General features: G+C 53.4%; 1 protein-coding gene across 1 annotated transcript in view; it reads right to left on the bottom strand.

Moving 5' to 3' along the window:
* Positions 1 to 5,085: 5,085 nt before the first annotated feature.
* The window catches only part of MTMR12 (myotubularin related protein 12), a 49,645-nt gene continuing 31,066 nt past the window's right edge, over positions 5,086 to 23,664 (bottom strand). Inside the window, exons 9-16 of the mRNA XM_045285118.1 lie at positions 20,175 to 20,281; positions 19,255 to 19,379; positions 17,589 to 17,667; positions 15,931 to 16,001; positions 14,892 to 15,064; positions 12,142 to 12,309; positions 11,138 to 11,299; positions 5,086 to 7,629 (exon numbers count right to left, since the gene is read on the bottom strand). Of these exons, the coding sequence (XP_045141053.1) occupies positions 7,060 to 7,629; positions 11,138 to 11,299; positions 12,142 to 12,309; positions 14,892 to 15,064; positions 15,931 to 16,001; positions 17,589 to 17,667; positions 19,255 to 19,379; positions 20,175 to 20,281 (1,455 nt within the window). The 3' untranslated portion in view covers positions 5,086 to 7,059. The remainder of the gene's footprint in view (positions 7,630 to 11,137; positions 11,300 to 12,141; positions 12,310 to 14,891; positions 15,065 to 15,930; positions 16,002 to 17,588; positions 17,668 to 19,254; positions 19,380 to 20,174; positions 20,282 to 23,664) is intronic.

The raw sequence follows: 23,664 nt of genomic DNA, 5'->3' as shown, positions 1-23,664 counted from the left end.
AGTGAGTGAGCGAGAGTGAGTGAGTGAGTGAGAGTCAGTGAGTGAGCGAGAGTGAGAGAGAGTCAGTGAGTTAGTGAGAGTGAGTGAGTGAGAGAGTGAGTGAGTGAGTGAGAGAGTGAGTGAGAGTCAGTGAGTGAGAGTCAGTGAGTGAGTGAGAGTGAGTGAGTGAGAGTGAGTGAGTGAGTGAGAGTGAGTGAGTGAGTGAGAGTGAGTGAGTGAGTGAGAGTGAGTGAGTGAGTGAGAGTCAGTGAGTGAGAGTCAGTGAGTGAGAGTCAGTGAGTGAGTGAGTGAGAGTGAGTGAGTGAGAGTGAGTGAGTGAGTGAGTGAGAGTCAGTGAGTGAGCGAGAGTGAGAGAGAGTCAGTGAGTGAGTGAGAGTGAGTGAGTGAGTGAGAGTGTCAGTATTTGTTTTCAGGTAAATTTACGGACTCTGAAACACACGAGCCTCAAATGTGTATTTGCTGATTTTGAGAGCTATCTCCCTAAGCCAGGCTTTCTATTCCCATAGAGTCACAGTTCAGAAGCCAACAAGGGCACTTCTACTCTGTCCTACAGGGTTGCTACAGGTCAGCAGGGACTCAATGGTAGTGAGTGAGTGAGTAAGTAAGCTGTGAGAAACAGAAAGATTTCTCCCAAGTTGTCTTCCCCAAATATATCCCAAACTTAGCTGCTTGCTACACATGACAGATGACTATACACTTGGAGGTCAACAGAAGTAGGTCAGGGGTTATTCTCCCTAAGGGTTATCAGCCATCTAGAGCAAACATCACCAGTTTATCCCACAAGTAGGGCCCACTCCCTTCTGATAAGGATAGTAATTGTCTGTTTCCTTGTAGGAGACCCCAGAGAGGTCAAGCCCACCCAAGGATGACCAAGGTCAGGCCGCCATCATGAATCTAGGGTCCGCCCTTGTCACATGCATACCTCTAGTTCCTCCCCTTCCTCTCATGCGTATAGCCCTAGCTCATCCCCTTCCTGCTACGCCTATGCCCATTGTACATCCCCTTCCTATGATGTGTATGCTTATTGTACTGCCCCTTCCTGTGACTTGTGGTTACCTGAATCACGCCCAAGTAGATATAACCCTTGGTTAGCAATAAACGGGGTCCTCCGGCCTCCTGCAGGGTCTCTGCCCCACCTCTCCTTGGCCCACGCTGTGCGCGGACCTGGCCGTTAAGACCATGGCCATCCAGGAGGTGAGCATGCTACCATGAAATGTGTCTGACTTATTTATTTGACTCTCTCTTCTATCTCTCATGCTCTCTATGGCTTTATTTTAATCCTTATATATATCTTAACCGTATAATTGTGCTTACTGAACCCGTGATTAGTGGTAAGAGGCTGGCCCCTTTCCCACACAGTAAGCCAAATCCTCATCAAGACAGAGTGTGACTATCAGTGCAGGACATACACCCCAACCCCCTTCACCCCACACCCCCGGCAGCCTCTCCTGAGTTTCTTCCGCAGCCGCCCAGGTGGCAGGGGAGGTTGTTTGCAGAACTTCCCTGGAAGGCCCAGCAGTAGCTTTCCAAGTCCAGGCCTTCAGGGTGCACACTGGAGAACATTGGCGCCCCTCTGCTGGGGGAAGTGAGGGGTACATTGGTGGCCCCGCTGCATGGTGAAGCGCATACAGCATCAGAAAAGCCCCGCCCTCCAGATTGTAGCTAAAGTTTCGGGGCCACACAAGCTTTTGTGAAAATCATTTTCCAACACACACACACACACACACACACACACACACACACACACACACACACGGAGGGAGCTTTCTGTACTAGCTGTTCTTTTCCTATTAACCTAAGATGGCTCCAAAAACAGTCTATTCAGTTAAAAAAAAAAAAAAAAGATTTGCTTAACTGAAAGTGGACTAGTTAGCAAAACTGGAAACTTAAAAAAAAAAAGCCGAAGAAGCCAACTGTGTGTTTTTCCGTGATTATACACTTCATATCCTTTCATTACTACAGGTAAACTGTGTCTAATAGGAGGTTGGAAAAAAAATCTGGTCTAACCACAAAATAGGCTAAGGTGTCTGTTTTTTCTTTTTTAAAGCAAACATACTTGGACACATGACTTTACCCCTCTGTATATAATGTTCAAAACACTTGTTATAAGAAGCAGTGGGGGTTAGGGTCAGGGATAGATGCCTGCCTCCCATGGGGGAGACCCTGTTTGGATCCCAGGCTCATGGGGAGCCACCACATGCCCATCTGGGAGGCCTGCAGGATCTTATGCTGCTGGATAGGTTGGGGTTACTTTGTGAAGCTTCCAGACTAAGACCAGGAAGAAAGGTCTGGCCTTTCTTCAAATCAGCCAATGAAAAATCTATGGTCTGATCAGCCACCGCTCACGGCAATGGTGCAGGACTGGGAAGTATGCTGCTTCATTGCACCGTGGTCAACCCGAGGACAGCTGGCAACCTTATATGCTAACCATGGCCTATCTGGTTACCAACATACGTGCAAGCCCAGTGCGGTCAGATCAGGTGCCACTACAGGTCCTGTGCCTTCAGCAGGCCACTGGGATCCTGGGTGCCCAGTCCCAATCTGTCCTTTCCAAGGGTGACTGTCTAATATGCCAAGGCCTGCATGAGGCCGAACCCTAGCCAAGACTTTTTCTTGCTGAGCTACTTCGACCACCTCAACAGGCACTCAGAGAACTGGCTTCGGACCTGGCTCGTGGGTCCCTCGACTCTTTCTTAAGAGACTGAGGCCACATGAAGGTCAAGGAGGCCTGGAGTGAGTTCTCACAGAAATGCCCCACCCCTCTCACATGGAGGGGAACATGGATCCCTTCCTGTGGACCCCCCTCAGGAGGTGGGCAGGATGGGTCCCGAGCAGGAGAGAGGCCAAGATGTGGTGAGGTTCCATGACTCGGAATGGCTTCATGTCTGTAACTCCCACCAAATGATCAGCTGGGCCACGCAAGTAAGGTGTGCGAGACACTTGGACGGGGGAGCAGAGGGGTCCTAGTGGAGGAGGGGGCGACGCATTGGGCTGCTAACCAAGAGGTCAGCATTTCAAAACTACTAATCACTCCAAGGGAGAAAGATGAGGCGTTCTACGCCTGTGAAGGTTTAGTCTCAGAACCCCAGGTCAGTTCTACTGTCCTTGGGTGGCTGAGTCAGCATGGGCTTCGTGGCCATGAGCTTGGTGTTTTGGCGTCTGGGTGTCAGGAGACATCTCGGCAGCGGAAGAGAGAATTCCTGGCACCATCGAGGAAGAAGAGGCTGCAGCGGAGCACGTTGGAGATCTCTGGCTGAAGTGGCACAGCCCAGAGGCACGGTAGGCTGTGGCGCAGAGACCATGGGGCAGAGCAAAGGAGCCAGGGTGAGACAGAGCAGAGGTCTGTGCCGTTGTGACCATGGGACAGTAAGGTACAACGGCAGGCAGGCTTCTGGGACCACAGAAGCAAAGACCAAGAGACCATGCAACTGAGCTGAGGACCAGAGACGGGTGTGGCCGCTAAGAAGTGCGAACCTGCGGACAAAGGACTCTCTCGACTGTTTTCTGAGCCTGAGTTGGGGTGGCTTGTTAACGTCCCTATTGAGCCCCAAGATGGTTGAATATTGTCTGTGAGCTCGGTGTGGCCATTGCGAACCCAGCAAGCAAGGACAGACAGGTAGAGTGCCAGAGGAGGCCAGGCCGGTATTAACGGAGGAGTTGGCCTGGGGTTTGCATGGAGCTGAATTCATGCGCCCTGCCATTTCTCACAGAGACGAGCAAAACTCAGAGGGGGAGACCGGCGATGCAGCATCAAGTCCAAGCGCTCAGCAAAGGTGGGAGATAAAATGGTCAAAACGGCTATGGGGAACTTTGATAAAACATCAAAGAATTAAAGTACCTCAAAAGATGGGGGCAGCCACGAGGGCTTATAACTTCCAGGGATGTCTTCAGGATGGGGGGACATGCAGGGATGGGGGTAGCGGTGCAGGCAAGAAGGCTGCAGAGGAAGAAAGGTCAGGGAAATGGAATTCTAGAATACAGACAAGGGACAGGTCGCTATCTTTAAATGTTAAGCACAACGAATTGGCAAACAAGAGTCTCTTCATAAATCACCTCACTTGCGTACTTTCTCTGGAAGGAAAGCAAAGCCTGTCTCTCTTAAGCCAACCGAGACCTCTCCGGGAATGAAAACTCAAACTCAGTGTCACGTACCCGACTCCAGCTCCCGGTGACCGGAGAAGACAGGGAAGTCCTGCCTGTGGGTTTCTGAGACCATAACTCTTTCTAGGAGGAGAAATCATCTTTCTCCTGTGGAGCAGCTGGGGGTTTTGAACGGCTGACCTTGCGGTGAGCAGCCCTGTAGTCACGAGGGCATCTCTAGTTTCATACATGTCCACACAGCAGGGGGCAGCCAGACTGCATTTCAGGAATCTAAAAAAAGTCCTTTTTGCCTTAGTCACTTGATAGGGACCACCCCCCCCTTCATTTTCCTCCAGCTCCTTGTAGTCCCACCCATCCAAGGGTGAGGCTTTCTGCTCCCAGGGTTAGTTTCGGACACCCACAGGAGCAGGTCTGCCCTGTCCAAGGCTCATGAAGAGTCAGAACTGACTCCAGGGTGGCTGGTGTGGTTTTAACCCTCCTTGTACCAACCCTCCCTCACGCCCCCCGCCCCCCACCCCAGGCTCAGAGAGCAGGCTGTGGCCTCCTCGCTGGCTGCCATGGGACCCCCACCCCTACCCCGGCACAGCCCAGAACCAAGCAAACCCGACTAAGCGCGGTGCCTTCGTCTGCAGTGACTTGGGAGGCCGGCACTCGAGGAGGGTGGGGACGGCACGGAACTCCACAGCGTGCTGGCCAGGCCTTCCTTCCGAGGCACCTCTGGGTGGGTTCTTAAATAACCCCCTGGAAGGCCACACTTGCTGCTACCGAGCCGATGATGACTCAAAGCGACCCCCGCAGGACTGCTCCTGTGGGCTCGGAGACAGTCACTCTTTACGGGAGTCCAGAGCCTCTTCTCTCGCCCACGGAGCAGCTGAGGGCGTCTAGCTGCTGCCTCTGGGTGCTTCACCTCTTGCGACCACCTTTCCCGAGCCGGCGAAAAGTAAAGACTCAAGAGGGTTGTAGTGATTACACCAAAGACAGTACTGTTTTAAATTGTGCTTTAATTTCTGCAATCAGATACGATGCAGTGGGATGCAAGTATAAACTTTTGCGGTCCAACCAGAAAATAAACAGCACATTTATACAGATTCAGCCCCACAGCTTCTTCCCTTGGGATAAGGGGTGGGTGGGTGGCAGGGGGGCGTTTTGAATGTAATTAAAGCTAGTTTCTCTTCAGTGTAAAAACTCGGAGGTATAAACAAACTCAAGATGCTATCTACAGTAATTACATGTCCAAACTCGCACAGTGCAGCATTTTCAACAAAGTCAACGGTCTCTGCTTCCCGCTGTTTGATCCACATCTGTCCTGAAGAAAGAGTCCACAATATATAAACCCACTGAGAACTCTGTACACACAAACAAGGCATAGATATCTGACTGCAAATATAAATACATAAATTGCCACAGCTTTACATGTGACAACAGCTTCCTTATTTTTGTATTGCAACTTTAAAAAAGCATAGAAAAATAGAGCAAAGCACGTTCAAACGGCTGTGACAGTGGCCATGACCTTGTGCCTTTCCACCAGACTCTGGTGTGTGAAGCGTCACACGGGGCACTTTTATGGTTGTGAAAACTACTGAGATCCTAAGGGTGAAGAGGCAACCGTATAAATATCCACGCTGTAATATGTAACAAAAATAGTCTGCTCCGTAGTGAATCTGGGAGGCTACGGGCAGGGGAGCGGGCTTAGTGCTAGCGCCAGAAGGCCCTGGGGCGCAGGTGAAGGTGCTACAGAGCTAGTATGTCTTGAAAACCCCTACTGCGCGCCGCACACTGACCTCGCCAGTAAGATGCTTAAGGCAACCAAGACGTGGCGTGTGACTGTCCCTCGTCGCGGGGACTACTGACCGCTCGGGGCACACGCAGGCTCAACTCGGCCCCGGCTCTCAGGGCCCTTACTTCCCTTGAGCACGGAGTGTTTTCCTAAACAATGAACACTGGAGAGCTAACGCACAGGCCAACATTCGGTTTGAAACAGTCTTGCAGGAGGCTTTTTACATGTTTATTCTGAACGTCCTCTGGTGGGATCCGGTGGGGTTCCCTCAGGAATGGAAACGCCGATGCTCATAGAACGTGCTTTCCTGTGTGGAGGGACAGCGGTCCATTGCGACAGCAGGTCCCAGAAGGTGAGCTGGCAGAATCAAGTTTCTTCTATGGCTTCTTATGTCGCTGAGGTACTGTGACCACCATCCCCTTCCTTCCTCCCTCCAGGGCTGAGGTCCCAGGTGGTCGGCGTGGCAAGAGGCACTAGGAAGGGCGGAACCACTCACTCCATCACTGAGGGGCTCGCTCAGGCAGGGAGCTCACGGGACGCCCCCAGGTGAACCACGGGTTTAGCAGCATGAACCTGGGGGGCTCTGGGCACCAAGGCTGGGAGGGCAGGGAGGGGAGCCTGTGGGCAGCACATGGGAGAGGGCGGGGCTGTTCTGAAACCCGAATGAGACCCAGCTGGCAGGCCAGCAGCTCCCCGGCTTTCCCCCACTGGAGGATGCAGGCAGGCAAACTGCTGTGGATGCTTTATTTACGCTGGCCTTCCCCACAGCTCTACTCACCACGCACACGTGTGAAGAAAACTGCGCCTGCTTAACTGGGGTGGGCCACGGAGAAGCTGGCTAGTCCCGCCCACGGGCTCGGACATTTTCTTGGCACAGAGCATCTGAAGGAGCACGGAGTTCAGAGGATCTTACAAAAAGCCCTTTAGGAGGGGGGTGGGGGGTGGGAAGGGGGCAGGTCTCGTGTGCTAATACTGAGGCATCAGGAAACCAACGGCTTGCCATTCGGCTGGCAGGCATCCTCACCGCAGCGTCTGCAGACCACGAACAGAACCGAGACCGCCCTGCTCCTGAGGGCCCTCCGGCCTGATGCCCCATCCAGAGATGCAGAGGGTGATCGCCCCATGTCAGCACCCCCCGCTGCCGCGACAAGCAGGGGAGATGGGAGGAGAAAGGGGACAGGTCACAGGTCCCCCAGGTCCACAAACTCATCTTCTCGCTTGGCCAAGTCCTCGTCGTCTCCCAGGGCTTTCCAGCCGCTGGTCGGCAGCACAGGCTTGGAGGAGTGGCGCTGGAGCAGGGCAAAGGGGAAGAGCGAGGACAGGCGGGCGGAGTGCCTGGGCGCTGGGGGCACCTCCGCCGGCAAGGCCGCCTGGCTGTGGTGCCGCTCCTCCACCTGCTCCTGCAGCCTCTGCACTTCCTCCAGCATCTCCAGGAGTTTGCTCATCAGGGCCACTTGGCCACCGCCCAGGATCTGGGCTTCTGGGATCCAACGCAAGTACCTCTGGGCCCAGACCTTGATTTCGGGGCCCTCGAGGTGAGGCAGCAGCAGGCCTTGGTAGTCGGTGGGCTTGCTGTGCCAGCTGTCGTAGAACTCGCGGAAGTTGTCCTGGAGATCCTCCGAAGAATTGATGAGCTTGCTGATCCTCTTGCCCAGGAGGTTTTTGATTAAGTGGTCTGTTTCCTCCCTGAAAAAGCCTCTCTTGGGAGACGATTTCGACTGGGTGAGTGGCAAAGAGAGCTGCCGCTGATGCTGTGGGAGAAAGCACAGAGACACTGGTTAAGGGACGTGGGGCGGGCAGTCGTTACCACTGAAGAAGGCGGACGAGAGCTTCCAGGGGCATCAAGAGACACCACAATGACCCACTGAAATGATGTCACACACACAGGCGGGGGTGGGGTGGTGGTGGTGGTGGTGGTGGTGGTGTCTGCTGAGGTAGACGACGACGCGCATGTGCACGCTGCTGCAGCTGTGACTAAATGGGTGGCCTGGGTGCTCTAGGGAGCGAGCAGAGACAAGTGTGCTTGGACACACAGCAATGCTCGCGACAATTCACGCACAGTCACACTGCCATCAGGAGTTGCCTATGAGCCAACTCCAGCTCAGGGAGGGCCCCAAGCTGAGCGGAACTGCTCCCCCGGGGTTTTCAAGGCTGCAGCTCTGCAGAAGCCAGGCCTGGATTCTGAAGTGCCTCTGGGTGGGGGTTCGAATTGCCCACTTGTCAGCTCACAGTTAAGAGCTTAAGCATTTGTGCAACCAGGAGGCCTGCAATCCCCAAGGTCAACTCAAACCCTTTGCCATCAGGTCGATTCTGACTGACAGTGACCACGTCGGGCAGAGCAGACTGCCTCGCAGGTTTTCCAAGGCTGGGAATCTGCACGGCAGCAGACTGCCCCATCTTTCTCCCATGGAGCGGCTGGTGGGGTCAAACTACCAACTTTCTGGTTGGCACCGGAGCACATAACCACTGGGCCAACAAAGATCTACAGCCCCCCCCCCCGGGGGGGCATGTAAACAGACAAGATGGGCACTTTCAGGGTGGTATGGCCATAGATGTAGGAGGGGTACACAAATACCCAGAGTACTTCCGAAGAACAGGTTTCACTTCAGGTAGGTTGGGAAAGCACTGCTTCTTTCCTGGAGAGATTTGGGGAACACCCTCCAGGAAGCAGGGGCACCTACCTGGAGATCCTATCACAGTAATGAAATGACTTTGCAAATGATCAGCCCCCTGTGGGAGCTTCAGTATGTGATATAAAGATCCTTTGGAGCAAAGAGCTGAAGCAGGTGGGAGCAAGAGAAGCACGAGGAGCCGGCTACGCACCAGGCATCCTCGCCAGGCAGCCTGCGTGGAGCAGAAACCACGCAGTCTTCAGAATTTCCCCAAGTTGTCTGTCTGCAGCACAAGCAAGGCATTATATTTTGGGGTGCAGTGTGAATGGGCTGACAACATGTGTGGAGTGGCCAGAGGTTAGGAGAGTTCCCTAGCACTCCCAAACCAAACTCACTGGCACCGAGTTGATGCCGACTCACAGCACCCCACAGGGCAGGCAGAACTGCCTCTGCAGGTTTCCAAGACTGTTGCTCTGGATGGGAGTAGAAATCGCCATCTTGCTCCCTCGAAGCAGCTGGTGGTTTCAAACTGCTGACCTTGCAGTCAGCCCAAGACATAACCACTATACCAGCAGGGCTCCCCTGGTACCCAGAGGAGGAAGCAAAAACCATGAGAAGCTGCTTCTGTCCAACTTGTTTGCTCCCGAGAGGTTCACCTAAACTGGGGTGATGAAGAGTTTAAGGATTCTCTAATATATGAGGGGAGCCCTGGTGATGCAGTGGTTAAGCACTGTACTGCCATCCAGCTGGTGGGCAGTTCAAAACCACCAGCAGCTCCTCAGGAGAAAGACGGGCTTTCTACTCCCGTCAGCAGTTACGTCTCGGGATCTTGACGGCAGCGAGTTTGGGTTTTGGTTTAATTACTTTCAGTCAATACTGCCCAGGCCCATTTTGAGGGGTCTCTTGTATTTCTGCCAGAAGTTTTCTCTTTTTTATTCTCTAAAGTATTCTTTTACGAAAGTATTGGAAAGGAAATGTTTATTATTGTAGAACAAAGAACAACAAAATCAAGGGAAGAAGGCAAGATCACACACAATGTCAGGACTTGGAGGTGTCACCTTGACCTTGGGCTCTCCGTGGGAGGGCAGGAGAGGCAGGCCGCCATCCCCATCGTGCTGCAGCGGGTCAGGCAGGTGGAAAGAAACGAGCCGCCACCAAGTGCTCACTGAGTCCCACCCAAGCCCCAGAGGGGCCTGGGGAGCCCGTGGTACAGAGGAGCCAACAAAGGCTCCAGCTACCAAGTGCCATGGACGGGTTCTAACCGCCTGGCTCTGGCCCCGTTCTCTTCCTTTCTTCTAAGGTGCTCGGAGATGAATAGGGTGTTCTGGATCAGTGTCTTTTTCTGAGAAGGGGGCAGTAGGCCACATAAGTTTGGGACCCACTGTTCTCGGCGGACAGGTGAGAGCAGTGCCATGTGCCTAAAGCGAGATGGCACCAGAGACTGGCTCCACAGAGCTCACCTCCGGGCCACCTACAGCTTCTTCAGTTTCCACGGCTCTTCTCCAGGGCCACCTGCCCACTCGCCCAGGTGTCCCAAACCCGACCCACGGCCTTACCCCAATGCTTCAGAGCTCCTTGTTGGCTCAGTCCCACTCTGCTTCCGTGGGGGCAGCGTGAGGTCCCCCCGCCCTTCAGTTCTGACAACTCCCACCAATCTGCTCTTGCAGCCCCCACAAGGATAAGGTGCACTTAGGATAACTGGGCCTGGGGAGACATTAGAAATCCGGGCTCTTTGAGGCCCTCATGCTGTGAAGCAGTTCTGTGCAGTGTGCATGTGCAGCCACCGGGGGGCACAACACACCGACGGAAACTGAGCTGGGGCCCAGCTGTGTGCAGCTCAGAGTGACTGGAAGGGCCATGCGGCAGCTCTGGCTTGTTCAGCTGCTCACCTCTGTGTGCTGGCTATGACTCATTTGCTTCAGGACAGAACTAACGCCCACCTTAGAGATGGCCAGCCTCCCTGCAACTCCACAAGCCCAGGCAGACAGGCACAAGGCAGTCCCACATATGGCTTTGCTCTCCACTGGGCGGGAGCTGGGAAATGCTACCATGTAGGAAAATTTAGAGTTTTAGCAACCAGTGAAATCAGGTACAAATATCTGAAGGGAAGCTCAAGTAATTCTCCTGTATCCGTGGTTTAGAGCAAGCTGTGCCCTTATCTGGCCAGTTTGTGTGAATGAAGTTTGACCAGAACACAGCCAGGCCCATGATTTTCGTGCTGCTCTGGCTGCCTCTGATTGCCAAGGGGGAAACGAGGCAGCTGTGATGGAGACTGGCCCTCAGCTAACAAGCTTGTTGCTCTCAGGTTGCCATCCAAGTACGAAAAGTCACACTGTTTGTAACGTGAACCTGTATCTAACAAATCAAACTCTACTGTAGCCAGGGATCCTTCAAGCCTACAGCCAGCCACACACCTGGGCAGCAGGGTGGCACACAGGACCCAGGCAGCCTGACCACTGTGGCAGCAGCCTCCACAGTGACATGAAGCCAGGGCATCCGTCTAATGAACCTGACAACTGGTCAGTCAGTCTCAGCCAGGCAGAGCCTTTCAACGGGGAGCACTCTCGTCTGTACGCTGCGTGCGTGCGTGCGTGGGGTCCGGACAGAGGAGGGAGGGTTACACATTCTCGCCTGTCAGGGCTCCTACCTTGAAGCGCATTCCTTTCCGCTGGCTTTTGTCCAGTTTTGGCTTTTCCACATAGAGGGGGTTTCTGAATAACGTCTGGGCTTTAGGTTCAAACTGCACGGACCAGTCCCACACGGTGAGCAGGTTCAAAGGGCTGCTTTGTGCATCCTGGCTTTCCCTACCCTGCCAACACAAGCACAGGTCACCACGGCGCCCAGCGGCGGCTGGGAAAACAGAGGTGCGGTTCTGAAGGGAACCACTTGGGAGGGGGCCCTGCTCTACCCCGAGGCCCACCCAGCTGGGGCATTTTTACAGGAAGCAGACCTCCACTGTGTCCACCAGGGGTGTGAGGTGAGGGTGGAGGGGGAGGAGGGGGTGAAGAAGGACTTATTCTCTGGCTTGACCACAGGCCAGCCACTGTGTGCTGGGCACTGGCACCAGGCCGTTGGTAGTTTTGCAATTTTACATTTAAGAAAACGGAGGCTCAGAAGGCAGACGGGAATGAACTGCCTGGTTCATAAAGACACTTGGGGAGCCAGGTGTTGGCTCTCCCTGACATGGTGGGGTCTGGTGGAGTGCCTCGTGCAAGGCCAGCTCAGGGCCAGAGAACCCCCGGGAGCGCAAGCTGCAGTGGCCAGAGTGGAAAGTAACCCTTCGATTCCTGCTCGGCCTCTCGCCCCTCACAGCACTGTGGGGCACAGGTAAGCGAGGACGTCAGGGAGAACTGTCTTTACGAGGGACCCCTTCAACCTCTGCTTCATACCCAGCCCCAGCACGCCCAACTCCAGGATTTAACTCGCTGTGCGCATGTGGGCACGTTGCTTCTCCTTTTCTGGGCCTCCGTTTCCTCAGGAACCAGGCTGATACGCTCCCCACGGGGCGGTGAGGGTGGGTGATTCCTACTTGAGAAGCACTTCGGGCAGGGCCGGGTATGCACTTGGTGTCACATACATGCCGTTTGCCGCCTCCCCCCAAGGATTACGGCACTCTATTTAGACCCATAGGTCCCTGAGAGAATCCCTTACCATGTTAGCATCTTTCTGATGAGGTGAGTTGAAGAAGAAGGTGCTGAAAATAGGAATGTACAGGCTGTCTGACAAGACGGTCAGGTACGTCTCCGTGAACTCAAAGGCCGGGGGGTGCTGGTGGACCAGCTGCCACACACAGTCCAAGAAGAGCAGGAACACAGGCACCTGCACAGAAACAAGAGCGCGTCACTCAGTAAGCACGGGGGCAGCCCAGTGGCGTCACCATGGTAACTCCCGGTGTCACCCTGACCACTGCCGCCGCCACGGGCCTCCTCTTGTGGCAGATCACACAGATTCCTTAGGAATGCTTACTATCTGTTTTCATGTAATGTTTCTTAGATCGTACGAATGCTGACAATAAAACCGCCTGTGAAATTTTTCTGGATTGAATGACAATCACAGTTATTAGAACATCGTAACTGCAGAGGGTGCGCCGAATTTTCTCCTCCTTTTCCTTGAATTGCCTGCCACTTCAGTGTCAGGAAAGCTACCAGCGTGCGAATGACCACGGTGCCAGACAGTGACAACATCAGACTCGGAAACACCGGCAGCCACAGAAGGACAGCGAGTCCTCACCGCGAGAGCAGATGACTCCTTGCGTGCGACCAGTGCCGTCAGGGGAGTGCCTTAAAAGGTTTCGAGAGGTAAATCAGCAGAGCTTGAGCCTTGCAGGTACACAGATGCGTGTGTGCCGGGCCAGGTACAAAAGACCAGGAGCCTGCCCCAATTGCACATAAACATCACCTCAGCCCATGGCATCACTGCTGGTGAGCGCGCCCCTAAGGGCGCCACCGGGGCAGCCACCTCATGCCTCAGGCAGGACCACGTCTGAGCCCCCCAGTCACAAATCAAGGATTCAAAACCCCACTCCATCCCATGCGGGAACGTGCTCAGCGGAAGCCACGTGGTTTCGGATTAGTGCCAACACCTGGCGGCACCCCAGGGTGAAAAGGCATGAAAGATGAGGAAGAGCCTCATTTGGACACCGCAGCGGACACTTGCACCCGATGAAGGCAGCAGTAACACTAGCTTCTAACTCCACGTAAACAGCATGCTACCCCCTCCAAGAAGAGAATTCCGTTCTTCTCATTAGTAGACCTGTACTCCCAGCAAATCGTCCCCGGATGGGCTCACTACTTTTCATGTTAGCGATGAAAACGTGTGTGTGTCGTGTGAGCTCCCCCTGTGCACACGCCACCGGTCGGGGCCCGGCTTGGGCTGTGCTGGAACGAGGTGCCTTTCGCTCCACCCCGTGTGAGGCTCCGGAGAGAAGAGGCAGGGGCAGCCAAGATGAGTGTCTGCCGTGTTCGGCCTCCTTTCCAGCTCTGCGGGTGAGGCAGGCGGGGCTGCACTTTCTCCCAGCCCAGGGGCTGGCTCCAGGGCTCAGTCAGCCAGGGAATCCAGCTCAGGGGTCAAAGTCCAGAGCTTGCACAGGTCACCCCCGATGGCAAGCGTCCCCACAGCATGCTGGGCCAGGCCGCCCTGCGCCACACAGCCAGACATGCTTGTCATCACCCCAGGGAGAAAAACCAGAGTCGCGCTGCCAGCACTACAGGTGCTTCATTACAGGGCGCTTACCGCTTTCCTTTCCGTCCCCAGCCGTCAACCCTGCAGCCACAGGCGTGCGACAGCGGTGGCCTGCACAAGTACACCGCAGGCTTAGAACGCCCATCTTTCCCCAACGGAGCTGCGGCACGTACACAACTTGGGGTCAGTTTGGGACTTGAGAGGATTAAGAGTGAAGGGATGGGTGGAATCTAGTCGTCAGTTGGGTCACACCCAGTGAGGCCTCTGTGGGCATGGCCTTTCCCTGAGGATTCTGGGAAAACTCTGGTATTTTCCTCCTTGACAACAGAAGACTTCTGTCGCTCTCTGTTCACTCCCTGTGGGACACTCTACAGACACGGCTGACTCCCTGCGAGACATCCCTGAGGAGCCACATGGACCTACCCTGATGCAACCAGACCTTGAAGCTGGAGCAGTCACATAGAGACCCCTGCCAGTGCTGACATGCTTACAAAGCCACTGGATCCAAAGACTTTCTACCCACTGGCCTGTGATCTTCCTGCATTCGGCGTCATTGCATGTGTCTCGTGAGTCTGAAGAGGACTTTATAGATTGGTATAGGACATAGGGGCTAATATCGGACTTGGGGACTTGATCTGGACTGGGCTGGGGTGTTTTCTCACTATTCAACTGCCCTTGTATATAAACCTCTTTCTTATACATGTATACATCTCTCTGAATTTGTTTATCCCCCCGGACTAGTGCATGAGCTCAGCTGCTCACGGTCCCAGGCTGGAGCAACTATGTAGCCAGGGGGCAGAGGAAGCTGTGAACGCAGCTAGCCCCTAGACGTCACCCTAGATGCCACTCACATGCCAGAGGCTTCCTTGTGAAAAGGCTGGGGGTGGGGTGGAAGGAAGATTTACTTCAGAAAATGTGTTTTCCGTGGGAAGCTTGCTCCCTCACCACCCTCCCACCTACCCCGTGCAGAGTCACGTGCAGCAGCCCGTACAGGGTCTGCTCGCCGAGTTCACGTCTGTGCAGGTGCTGCAGACCAACACCGCTCTCACCATGGTCTACGCACACTCCTGGCGGTCACCACTGGCCTGAACGACAACAGGGAGGGCAAGGCTCTGAGCTCGTGCTCGGCTCCCTTTCCGTTGGAAATGGGGACTGGGGATCCCGTGTCAGCCCCCGAGCATTCCGGTAAGCGCTGAGCGGCTCTCCCCGAGGGGACTCACCTCCTCTTTGTCACTCTGCCGCAGGTGGTTGCAGCGATCCAGGAAGCAGTGGCCGCCCATGATCCACTCCTTCTGGATGAGGCTCTGGAAACCAAACCTGGTCCGACAGTGGGGGTCCATCATCACTTGCACCAGCGAGGAGACGATGCAGCAGAGGTCAGAGGCGTGCTCCTCTGGGCCAGGGCAAAGGGGAGAGCAGTGCAGAGTCACCAAGCTGCGGAGAGCACTCGGGCACCCAAGTCTGCTACCCCCCATGGGTGGAGCGCTGGGTCCCTACAGGGCGAGCCAGGGCCAAGGAAAGCGCCACCGAGGAGTGGCTCTGGGCCATCTCGCCAGCCCGGGGGCATGCAGAAGGACCAGGAGGAAACTTCACAGCTCCCAACAGCCTGCTCAGCTCTCACCAATGAGGGCACCTGTTTTAAACTGCATAGCAAGCACTTCACACTGCTCTAACAGATTCCAGACCTCCTCCACCCACCTCTCCACCACGGCTAGTAATGCCCGCCAAGGGAAAGGAAACCTCCGGTCGCCGAGTCCATAGGGCAGCCCCGTGAAGCGGGCACATATATAAGAAATACAAAGAAAATACTGAAACCCTTTCCAGGACTTCTTTTGGTAAACAGGATTATCAAAAGATTATAAAGTTAACCGAGTCAAAAATTTTTCAAAATCTAAGGAAATTTGTGTTGGTAAAAATGCCAAGCAATTCCTTTTTGGGCCCAGAACAGGTGTGCCAAGTTCCAGTGAAAGCGCTGATATTTAACTTGCAATGCTAACTTTGCTGACTGGCTATTTCAAACCCAAACTACCCTATGCCAGTGGCTCCTATAAAGACGTCTCTGACCCCCAGGCTTAGAAATGGCCCAAGCTAATGTCTGAGTGACCACGTGTGAACATTCGGGGAGAAGGCTCCAGCAACAGAGAACGGGCAGGCCAGGCCCCTGGCCCCACTCAGCCCCCTCCCAGGCACTCTGGGCCCCACAGAGACGGGGTCTCGGTGAAGGGGAGAGGCACACATCTTTGGTGCTTCACATATTACCTAAGAGAAGAACGTTCACGTTTTGTGCTTCCAGACACTCTGTAATCTCTATGGCTTTTTTGAGACAGCGTCTAAACAGGTGAGAGATGAGATAAAGGGGCATTAGTTGTGCATCTCAGTAGCATAAATAAGGAGGAGTCCGGAGACAGTCTGGAATCCTCTAGAAAAGGAACACATGACCATTAACACTATTCAGATACGGGCGGCGGGCTGGGGGGGGGGTAGTGTCCATTGATGATAAAAAAGGGAATCCCCGAATGGATGTAAAAATGCCCCTAGGCAGGTTCTGCATGAAACATGTGTGCTGGAAATTCATACCGAACTCTGCTGGGGAGTTCCAGTGAGACCCGGGCCCTGCCTGGGAGAATGAGTGCCAGTCCACATAGGCTGACTCCAGCCACCGCCCAGATGTGCTGTTATGGCTGGGCAGATCCTGAGGGACCAGAAGTCCTGGTGACTCTGGAGATGGGTTATGCCCTTTTTACCCGTTGCCACTTGTCCCGGGGCCTCTGCGTGTGCTGCTGCCCGGAGTGGGGACCCTCTCTTCTTCCTTCTCCAGTGGCCCCGCCTCATCTGGTAATGATGCTGACCGTCCTCTGCTGCACCACACTGAGGGGCTCCTTCCCCTTGGAAACAGCGGTCACAGCACGGGGAGCAAGCCCTTCCATGCTCATTGCCTGAGCGGCGTGTGGCTGAGGCTCCCTCTCTGTCTCTCCTCCCTCGGTCCTCATGTCTACTTCCCCCCTTCCCTTGCCCTGCTCTCTGAGAGAGACAGCTCTCCAAGTGGGGAGCAGGAGAGAGAATCTAATTCTGCTCTCTGGGAATCTCAATTGAACTCCAAAACCAAATGTCATTACTCGACATAATCATGACTTAAAATTAAAAAAAAAAATCTTTTAGTAGATATAGGTGCATAAGACACAATGTACAAAGGCTAGTCAAAGACAAATTAGTAGCCCTCCGTCCCCACCTGCCAGTGTCCTCGCTGGAGGTAAGCAGGGCGGCCTCAGTTCTAGTTCTGGGTCGCCACGCCCCCTTTTATCGCCTTTCAATGCCCAGACCGCAGAGGACATTTCTCTGTCAGCTGGTACCACGTTGCAAAGTCTTATCAGATGTGCACAAAATTTTTAACCAGCACACATATGAGGGGGCTTCACACAAGTGTGTGTGTAAACCCCATTTCCGTTCATTACCACACATCCATGAACTGTCTGAGGCCTCCTGGCACAAGGCAGCTGAGCCCTCAACAAAGCACAGGATCTAAGAACATGGAACCACGAGGCAGAAGGCGGCTGAGTTTCGTGCCTGTGTGCTCTGCTACATCATTTGGATGATGGTGCTGGCGAAGACGCGTGAAAGGACCCAAAGGACACCGAGACCTGTCTCGGAAGGAGGATGGTCAGAATGCTTCCGTCTCCTGTCCTTTGGGCATGCTGTCTGGAGACCAGTCCCCAGGGCAGGACATCATGCTTGTGGAGATGAGTGTCAGGGATAAATAGGTAGGCCCTCTAAGAGGTGGGTTAGCTGAGTGGCTGCAACAAGGGGACCAGGCAGTGCCTCGTTCTATGGTGCATAGGGCCGCTATGAGATGGAACGACGATGACGACGAGACAACCCCGAATGAGTTACACATTCCTGAGCAGAAGGGCCTGCGATACCTGATGATGTCAAGCCAGCTGCTGCTTTCCAGCACAGAAAACCATTTGATGTCGGTGTCCCAGAACTCAGTACTGTTATCTGGAAAGAGAAGAATGGAGTCAAGAAGTCAGGGCCTTTTTCGCCCATCTGCTTCTCACAAGAGCCTGGGCTGCACGGGGTGCCGCTCTGTGGGTCTCGGTTACACTGCACGGTCCAGGCAGCACTCATCTCCACTCGCCAGTAGGGCAGCTCCCAAAGTGGGTTCTGAGCATCAGGCTCCTGAAAGGATGCGGGATCTTTATTGCTCAAGGAAGACACGCCTGACAGTTGGGCTGCAGAGCCTTGGTCTACCTTGGGAGTCAGCACAGGGCTTAAGTGACTTATCTAGGGCCAAAATGGTCACCACCCAGGCTACTATTCCTGTGGTTCTGTTCCTAGAACATGCCCCGTTGCCATGGACCTGACGCCCACAGCACAACCTGAAATACACTGGTGTCTTGAGCGCCACTCTGCCAGCCCCACACGTACTTGGTGAGAGAGCTTTGACTTTGGCAGGTTTAAAGATGACGCACTGAGCTCAAGACCTGCACATCCGAGATGGATCAACAGTAACCGCTGAAGAGTCACAGCCCTCCATCAATGAGGGCTCTCCTCCAAGTTCCCGTCTACCGCATCTGTTAAAACACGCACCCAGTGTCTTGGCTAGGTGTGCCTTCTCACTTCCCAGAGGGGCCTGGCGCTGCAGTGGGTGCACAGTGGGCTGTTAGCCGTCAGAGCGTGGCTCAAAACCCCCAGCTGCTTTGCGGGAGAGAGACGAAGCTTTCGCTCCCAGGAAGAGTCAGTCTGGGAAACCCACAGGGGCAGTTCTGCCCTGTCCTGCAGGGCCATGGTGAGCTGGCCGTGTATGAGTTTCCATTTCCCCAGCAGAGGACGGGCTCTTGGCACCTGGTCACCTTTCTCACGATCCTCAAAGTGCACGCACTCGGTGGAGCTTCAACCACCGAATCGCAGACCGTGCAGACAGATTCAAGGTGAAGCACATCAACAGGCGATGGAATGTGCTCCTGCAGGACTGCAGCTCCCACTGGTCACAGAGGGCAGCCCGGGCAGAGCGGGGAGTTTGGGATGCGCTTCTCTCATTGCCGCAGAGTACATTTCTGATTAACTGAATTTTTTTACCTTGTCAAAATGTGTGTGTGTGCGTATGAGGGAGCTTCAAAGGGTCATAAAAAAGTCTCATTATTTTTTAATTCTATTTTTCCATGACCGGTTAGAAGCACCTCTGGATAGTCTATATGTAAAAAAAGTATTTCCTCTTCTAAATATTAAAACCGATTCAATACTGACCAACACTAAAGGAAGCAAACAGATCAGGGCTTTCTACAGTACTGTGAACACAGTGTTGCATTAGTTCAATGGCGCGGAAAGAGAGCGCTAAGGTGCTCAATGCTGGGCAGCTGGAGTACCAGGGACGGAAGTCGTGGCTCTGAGCACTGCCTCCTGAAGGGGGCCAGGGGGCCCGAGCCTGGAGAGAGCTGGGCAGGCGGTGTGTCAAAGTGGACGCTGTCTTGGGACCACAGGGCCATGCGTCCTGAGTGAGTGTCCATGCGGCCCCTCAGGGCACCGTCCTCTGTGGGGCAAGCCTCCCTTCAGTGGGCATAAAGCTCTGCTCAGTACTCTCCTCACCTATCAGAAAGAGCTGTTTAAACTTCGAGTATGCCGTCTGGATTTCCTGCAGGGACAGGAAGTTGCTTGACAGGTCCTCGGTTTTCAAAATTTCGTAGGGTGGCCTGTGGATGGTCTTGTTAATCCTAGGGATCAAAAAGACATGACCGATCAGGCAAGCACAGGTGAGGGGGATTGCTTCCTCCCCCCGGCTCTTCCTGGGTGCTGCCGTCTGTGTTAGCGCTCTGTGGCTCTCCGGTCTCGAGGGCCCAGGGCAGGACTGCTCTTTCTGGACAACGGGTGTGGAAATAGAAAACAAGAGCTGAACCACCTGCCCGGGACCAGGAGATCCATAAACGGGCAGGGTCACTGTCTGAACCAAGGCAATACAGCTCTAGAGTTGGCTTCTGGACTCGCTGGTAATTCATCTACTTTGGGTAGGGGGCTATTTCCAACCATCCAGAAAAGAAACTACACAGTGCTCTGCACCAGGACATAGACCTCAACACTGTTAACTTTGTAGCCTGGTGTTTCCCATAGGGACCAGACCATCCCCCGAGGGCGCTGAACAGTCCAGGGGGCTGCAAAACAGATGCCGATACTTTGTCCTGGATGATGGCTCTACTACAAACATTTTTAACTGCAAGGGGCGGGGGGTGCCGAGGGAGTGGTAGGTCAAGTAAGTTTGGGAACCTACGGTGTCCATAGTCATGCCATTCATTTCACCCCGAAATCCTCCAACCTGAATCTCTAACAGAAATGGAGGAGACTTTAATAATTAGATTATACAGACTCTTCCCAAAGCAATTAAACTGAACTTTCCAAGCACTCAGCTAGGTAAGGTGAGAGCAGGTAAACAGAAAGGACAAAGAACTGCTCCCTGCTTCTTGGGAAATAGGGAAAACGGAAATACACAGGAGGGGACTGTGCGCAGTACCGACCCATCCAAGAAGCTTTTCTGGATCTGTGACACGCCATCGTCCTGTTCTTTGGGCAGGGCTGACATTTTCAACAGGGCACATCCGCTGTGGCAGGACCAGCACCATAGCTGCGGAGGAGCAGGGATACAAGCTAATGGGGATCAGTTAAGCTGAGCATCTAAATTCATACAGGGAAAGGCATAACTTCAATAGGAAATGAGTATATAATAAGAGAAGGTCTCTCTCATTAAGCCAGGGAGCGTCTACTTGTAAGAAAGAAGAGAGTTTTTTCAAGCTAACAGCAACACCATCTGGGTGTTGTCAGGCTGACTTGCACCTGGTGACTGAGTTCTGCATCACCGTGGCCGGGCCAGGGGTCTCAGGGTTTGGCAGTAAAGACCTAGTAATCCCCCATGACGAGATCTCTTCAGGGGAGTGGCCTGCTTCCAATAGAAGGGATGTTCTGGGGAAAACGTGTGCTCTTTGCAGGATCAGGGCCCTGTATGTGGTACATCAGCCTCGGGTTCTTTGGAACTACGCTTCTGGTGTGCCACACTGCCTTCAGCGGCCTGCCGCCTTACCTACCAACCTTGAATCCTTCATCTCTGCACCAGAAGCCTGTGGTCTGGCCTAATGATCTCGGGTTCATCAACCCTAGCAGTTATGCCAGTCAGGAGAAGCCTCCAGCCTGACATCTGACCCATGGACTTGGGACTTGCCCATCTCTACAACTGCGCGTGTACACACACACACACACACACACACACACACCCCAACCCCCTTCCTGGTTTTACTTCTGTAGAACTTACCCTCCTGGACTGGTTTAGTGACCTAGGTGACAACAGCAACTCTCTGTCTGGTAGGTTATATGCCATAACTTACTTCACTCTCACTTTCCCTTCTGACACAGGTATGGTAACGATGCGCAGTTATAATGAGAGACCAGAGCTCGGACTGCGGAACATGCTCAGGCTGAACAGAAAGCAGCAGCAGTCTGCCTCTAAGCAGGGCACCTTCTCACTCACCATATTACAGTGCCGCTGTTAGCGCTGGCTGCTGTGGGGTCAGCCACAACTCACGGTGACCATCAGCTTGGCGGGGCTGGGCTGCAGTGCTTTCCTTGACTGTTTCTTTCAGAAGCAGGTTGCCCGGACTTTCTTCCTAGTCTGTCTTTGTCGGGAAGCCCGGCTGAAACCTGCTAGCAAGCCTCCTTGTGCTTGAGAAGCAATGGCAAGACCTCCCTCTTTGGCAGACGAGCAGCCTGCCACGGAGCCACTAGTGCCCCTGTACTGTACTGTCTGTTGGGAGGCAGAGGCCCCCCACCCCACCCCACCCGCACTGGAGAGAGTTCCCACTCAAGACAGTGAGCCTGGGACGCGTGCACGCAAGAGGAGGCTGTGAGGACATAGGACAAGAAGAGGCTGTGTCTACTCTCAATGAGCCTATACTCTGAAACAGGCTACCAGTGAGAAAGAAGGCGGAATGTGGAATACAAGAGAGGATTTCAGGGGGAATGACGGGGAAGAAATTACAGGAATGACCCTAAAGGGCTAAGTGTCCAGGGCTTTACTGGATCCTGGAGGTTTGCTTTGTTTGCTTTGCTTTGTTTTTCAAGCGATCAGAAGTGATGGGGGGGGGTAGGGGGGACCGGGCACAGAAAGACTGAGGAGGGAGGGAGTAGGTAAGTACACTGGTGGACTCTGCCCTGCGTAAGGCCTGGCTACGGGCTCAAGAGTAGCTACAGGCCAGCCTTGCTCTGCTGAATGAGCACTGACACTGGCCTGGCTCACAGGTTCCATGGTGGAGGGGAAGATACCTGCTGTAATGCAACTGCCCAGAGGGGCCACCTTCTTCTGAGCGTAGCAGGGCAGTCTGGGAGGCGCTCAGTACCACGCTCAAAAGGCAGGAGGAAGCCGTGGGAGTGTCAGGGAAGAGGCTGGAATCTGGGTGGGTGCTGAGTGCCCACAGGACAGTTGTGTGGGGATCTCTTGAGGGACCCAAACTGAAGGTCAAGAAGCTTAGGAGAGGTAACAAAGCGTAAGAAGGAGCCGGAGCAAGTAACATGAATAAGACGTTAAACGGGCGACACCACAACAGAACCAACTGAAAAGGAAACACAGAACACGATGACGAACTGAGTCTCAACAAACGTGAAAACCCAGCAGAGATGGAAACGTCTCTAAAACACACGGTCCACATAATCTACCGCAGACTGGAGTAGAGAGTCTGACATCATAAACTCGCTGGCAACCAGTCAATGCTGACTCACAGGGACCCCTTGCGGGGTTCTGAGACTGTTCATGGAGCTGCCGGTGGTTTCAAACTGCCGACCCTGCTGCTCTCGGCCCAACATGTAACAAGTAACAGCGACACCACCTGGGCTCGACTGACATAAGGACAGAAGAAACCAATTAGATCATTCAAAGCTTCCAACCAACACAGGGCGGGCCCGATGACTGTGTTGACGAGTTCCACAAACATTCTGTGAACAGCTGATACTAATTCTACTTGAATTACCTGGGATGGTAGAAAAGGCTGAAAAAAATTAATTTTACAAAGAAATTATAACTGTGATACGAAAACCAGGCAAGGGCGTTCCTACAAAACTTGAGACTAAAACCCCCCATGAACATAGATGCAAAAGCTCTGAACAAAATCTCAGCCAATACATCAGCACCAAGCGAGATCCATACCAGCTATGCAAGGATGGCTTAATATCCAAAAGACGTATATCCATCACATAAATAAAGGAAAAGAACCACATGATAACTCACAAAAAAATATTTGGAAAAATCCTACACCCATTCCTGATAAAAACACCCAACAAAGTAGGGAATAAAGGGAGATTCCTGAACCCAGTAAAAGCACAGCACAAAACACCACCGCCCAACATGACTCTTTCACAGAGAAACATGGAAAGTATTCCTGTTTCGTCATAGAAACCCGTCAAAACCTAGCACAGCCACAGTAGTCAAACCAGCCTGCTACTGAGCCAATGACAGACACACAGAAACGAGAAACCAGAAGAAAGTCCACCCACCCACAGGCAACGGGTTGCTGACGGGGTTGAAACATCAGGTGAGAAAGTCAGTCTAACAACGGTGCTGATGAAACTGGATTTCCACTTACAGAAGAATAAAACAGGATTCATACCTTAGTCCATAGACAAAAGTGAACTTTAGATGCATTAAAGACCTCATTGTAAACCCTAGATCTACTAAAATCATTAATGAAAAAATAGGGCAAACACAGAGGCCCGTACATGGCAATGAGGACACGATCAACCGCGAGGAAACACACAGGTCAGAAGACAGACGCGGTAGCCGGGAGCTGCTGAAAACGTGACACTTGTGTGCATCGGAAGAGTTCACCAAGAGTAAAAAGAACCCACAGACCAGGGAAAAACTTAACAATTACTTTTCTTTTAGTCTTATTTTTTAAAAAACATTTTATTAGGGGCTCATACAACTGTTATGGCAATCCATACACACATCAATTGTGTAAAGCGCAT

This window comes from Echinops telfairi, unplaced genomic scaffold, assembly GCF_000313985.2.
Source record: "Echinops telfairi isolate 266 unplaced genomic scaffold, ASM31398v2 ScPeMD7_7469;HRSCAF=8507_1, whole genome shotgun sequence".
Taxonomy (NCBI): domain Eukaryota; kingdom Metazoa; phylum Chordata; class Mammalia; order Afrosoricida; family Tenrecidae; genus Echinops; species Echinops telfairi.
The sequence above is the reverse complement of the archived record's forward strand: the minus strand, read 5'-3'. Positions and strand labels throughout refer to the sequence as shown.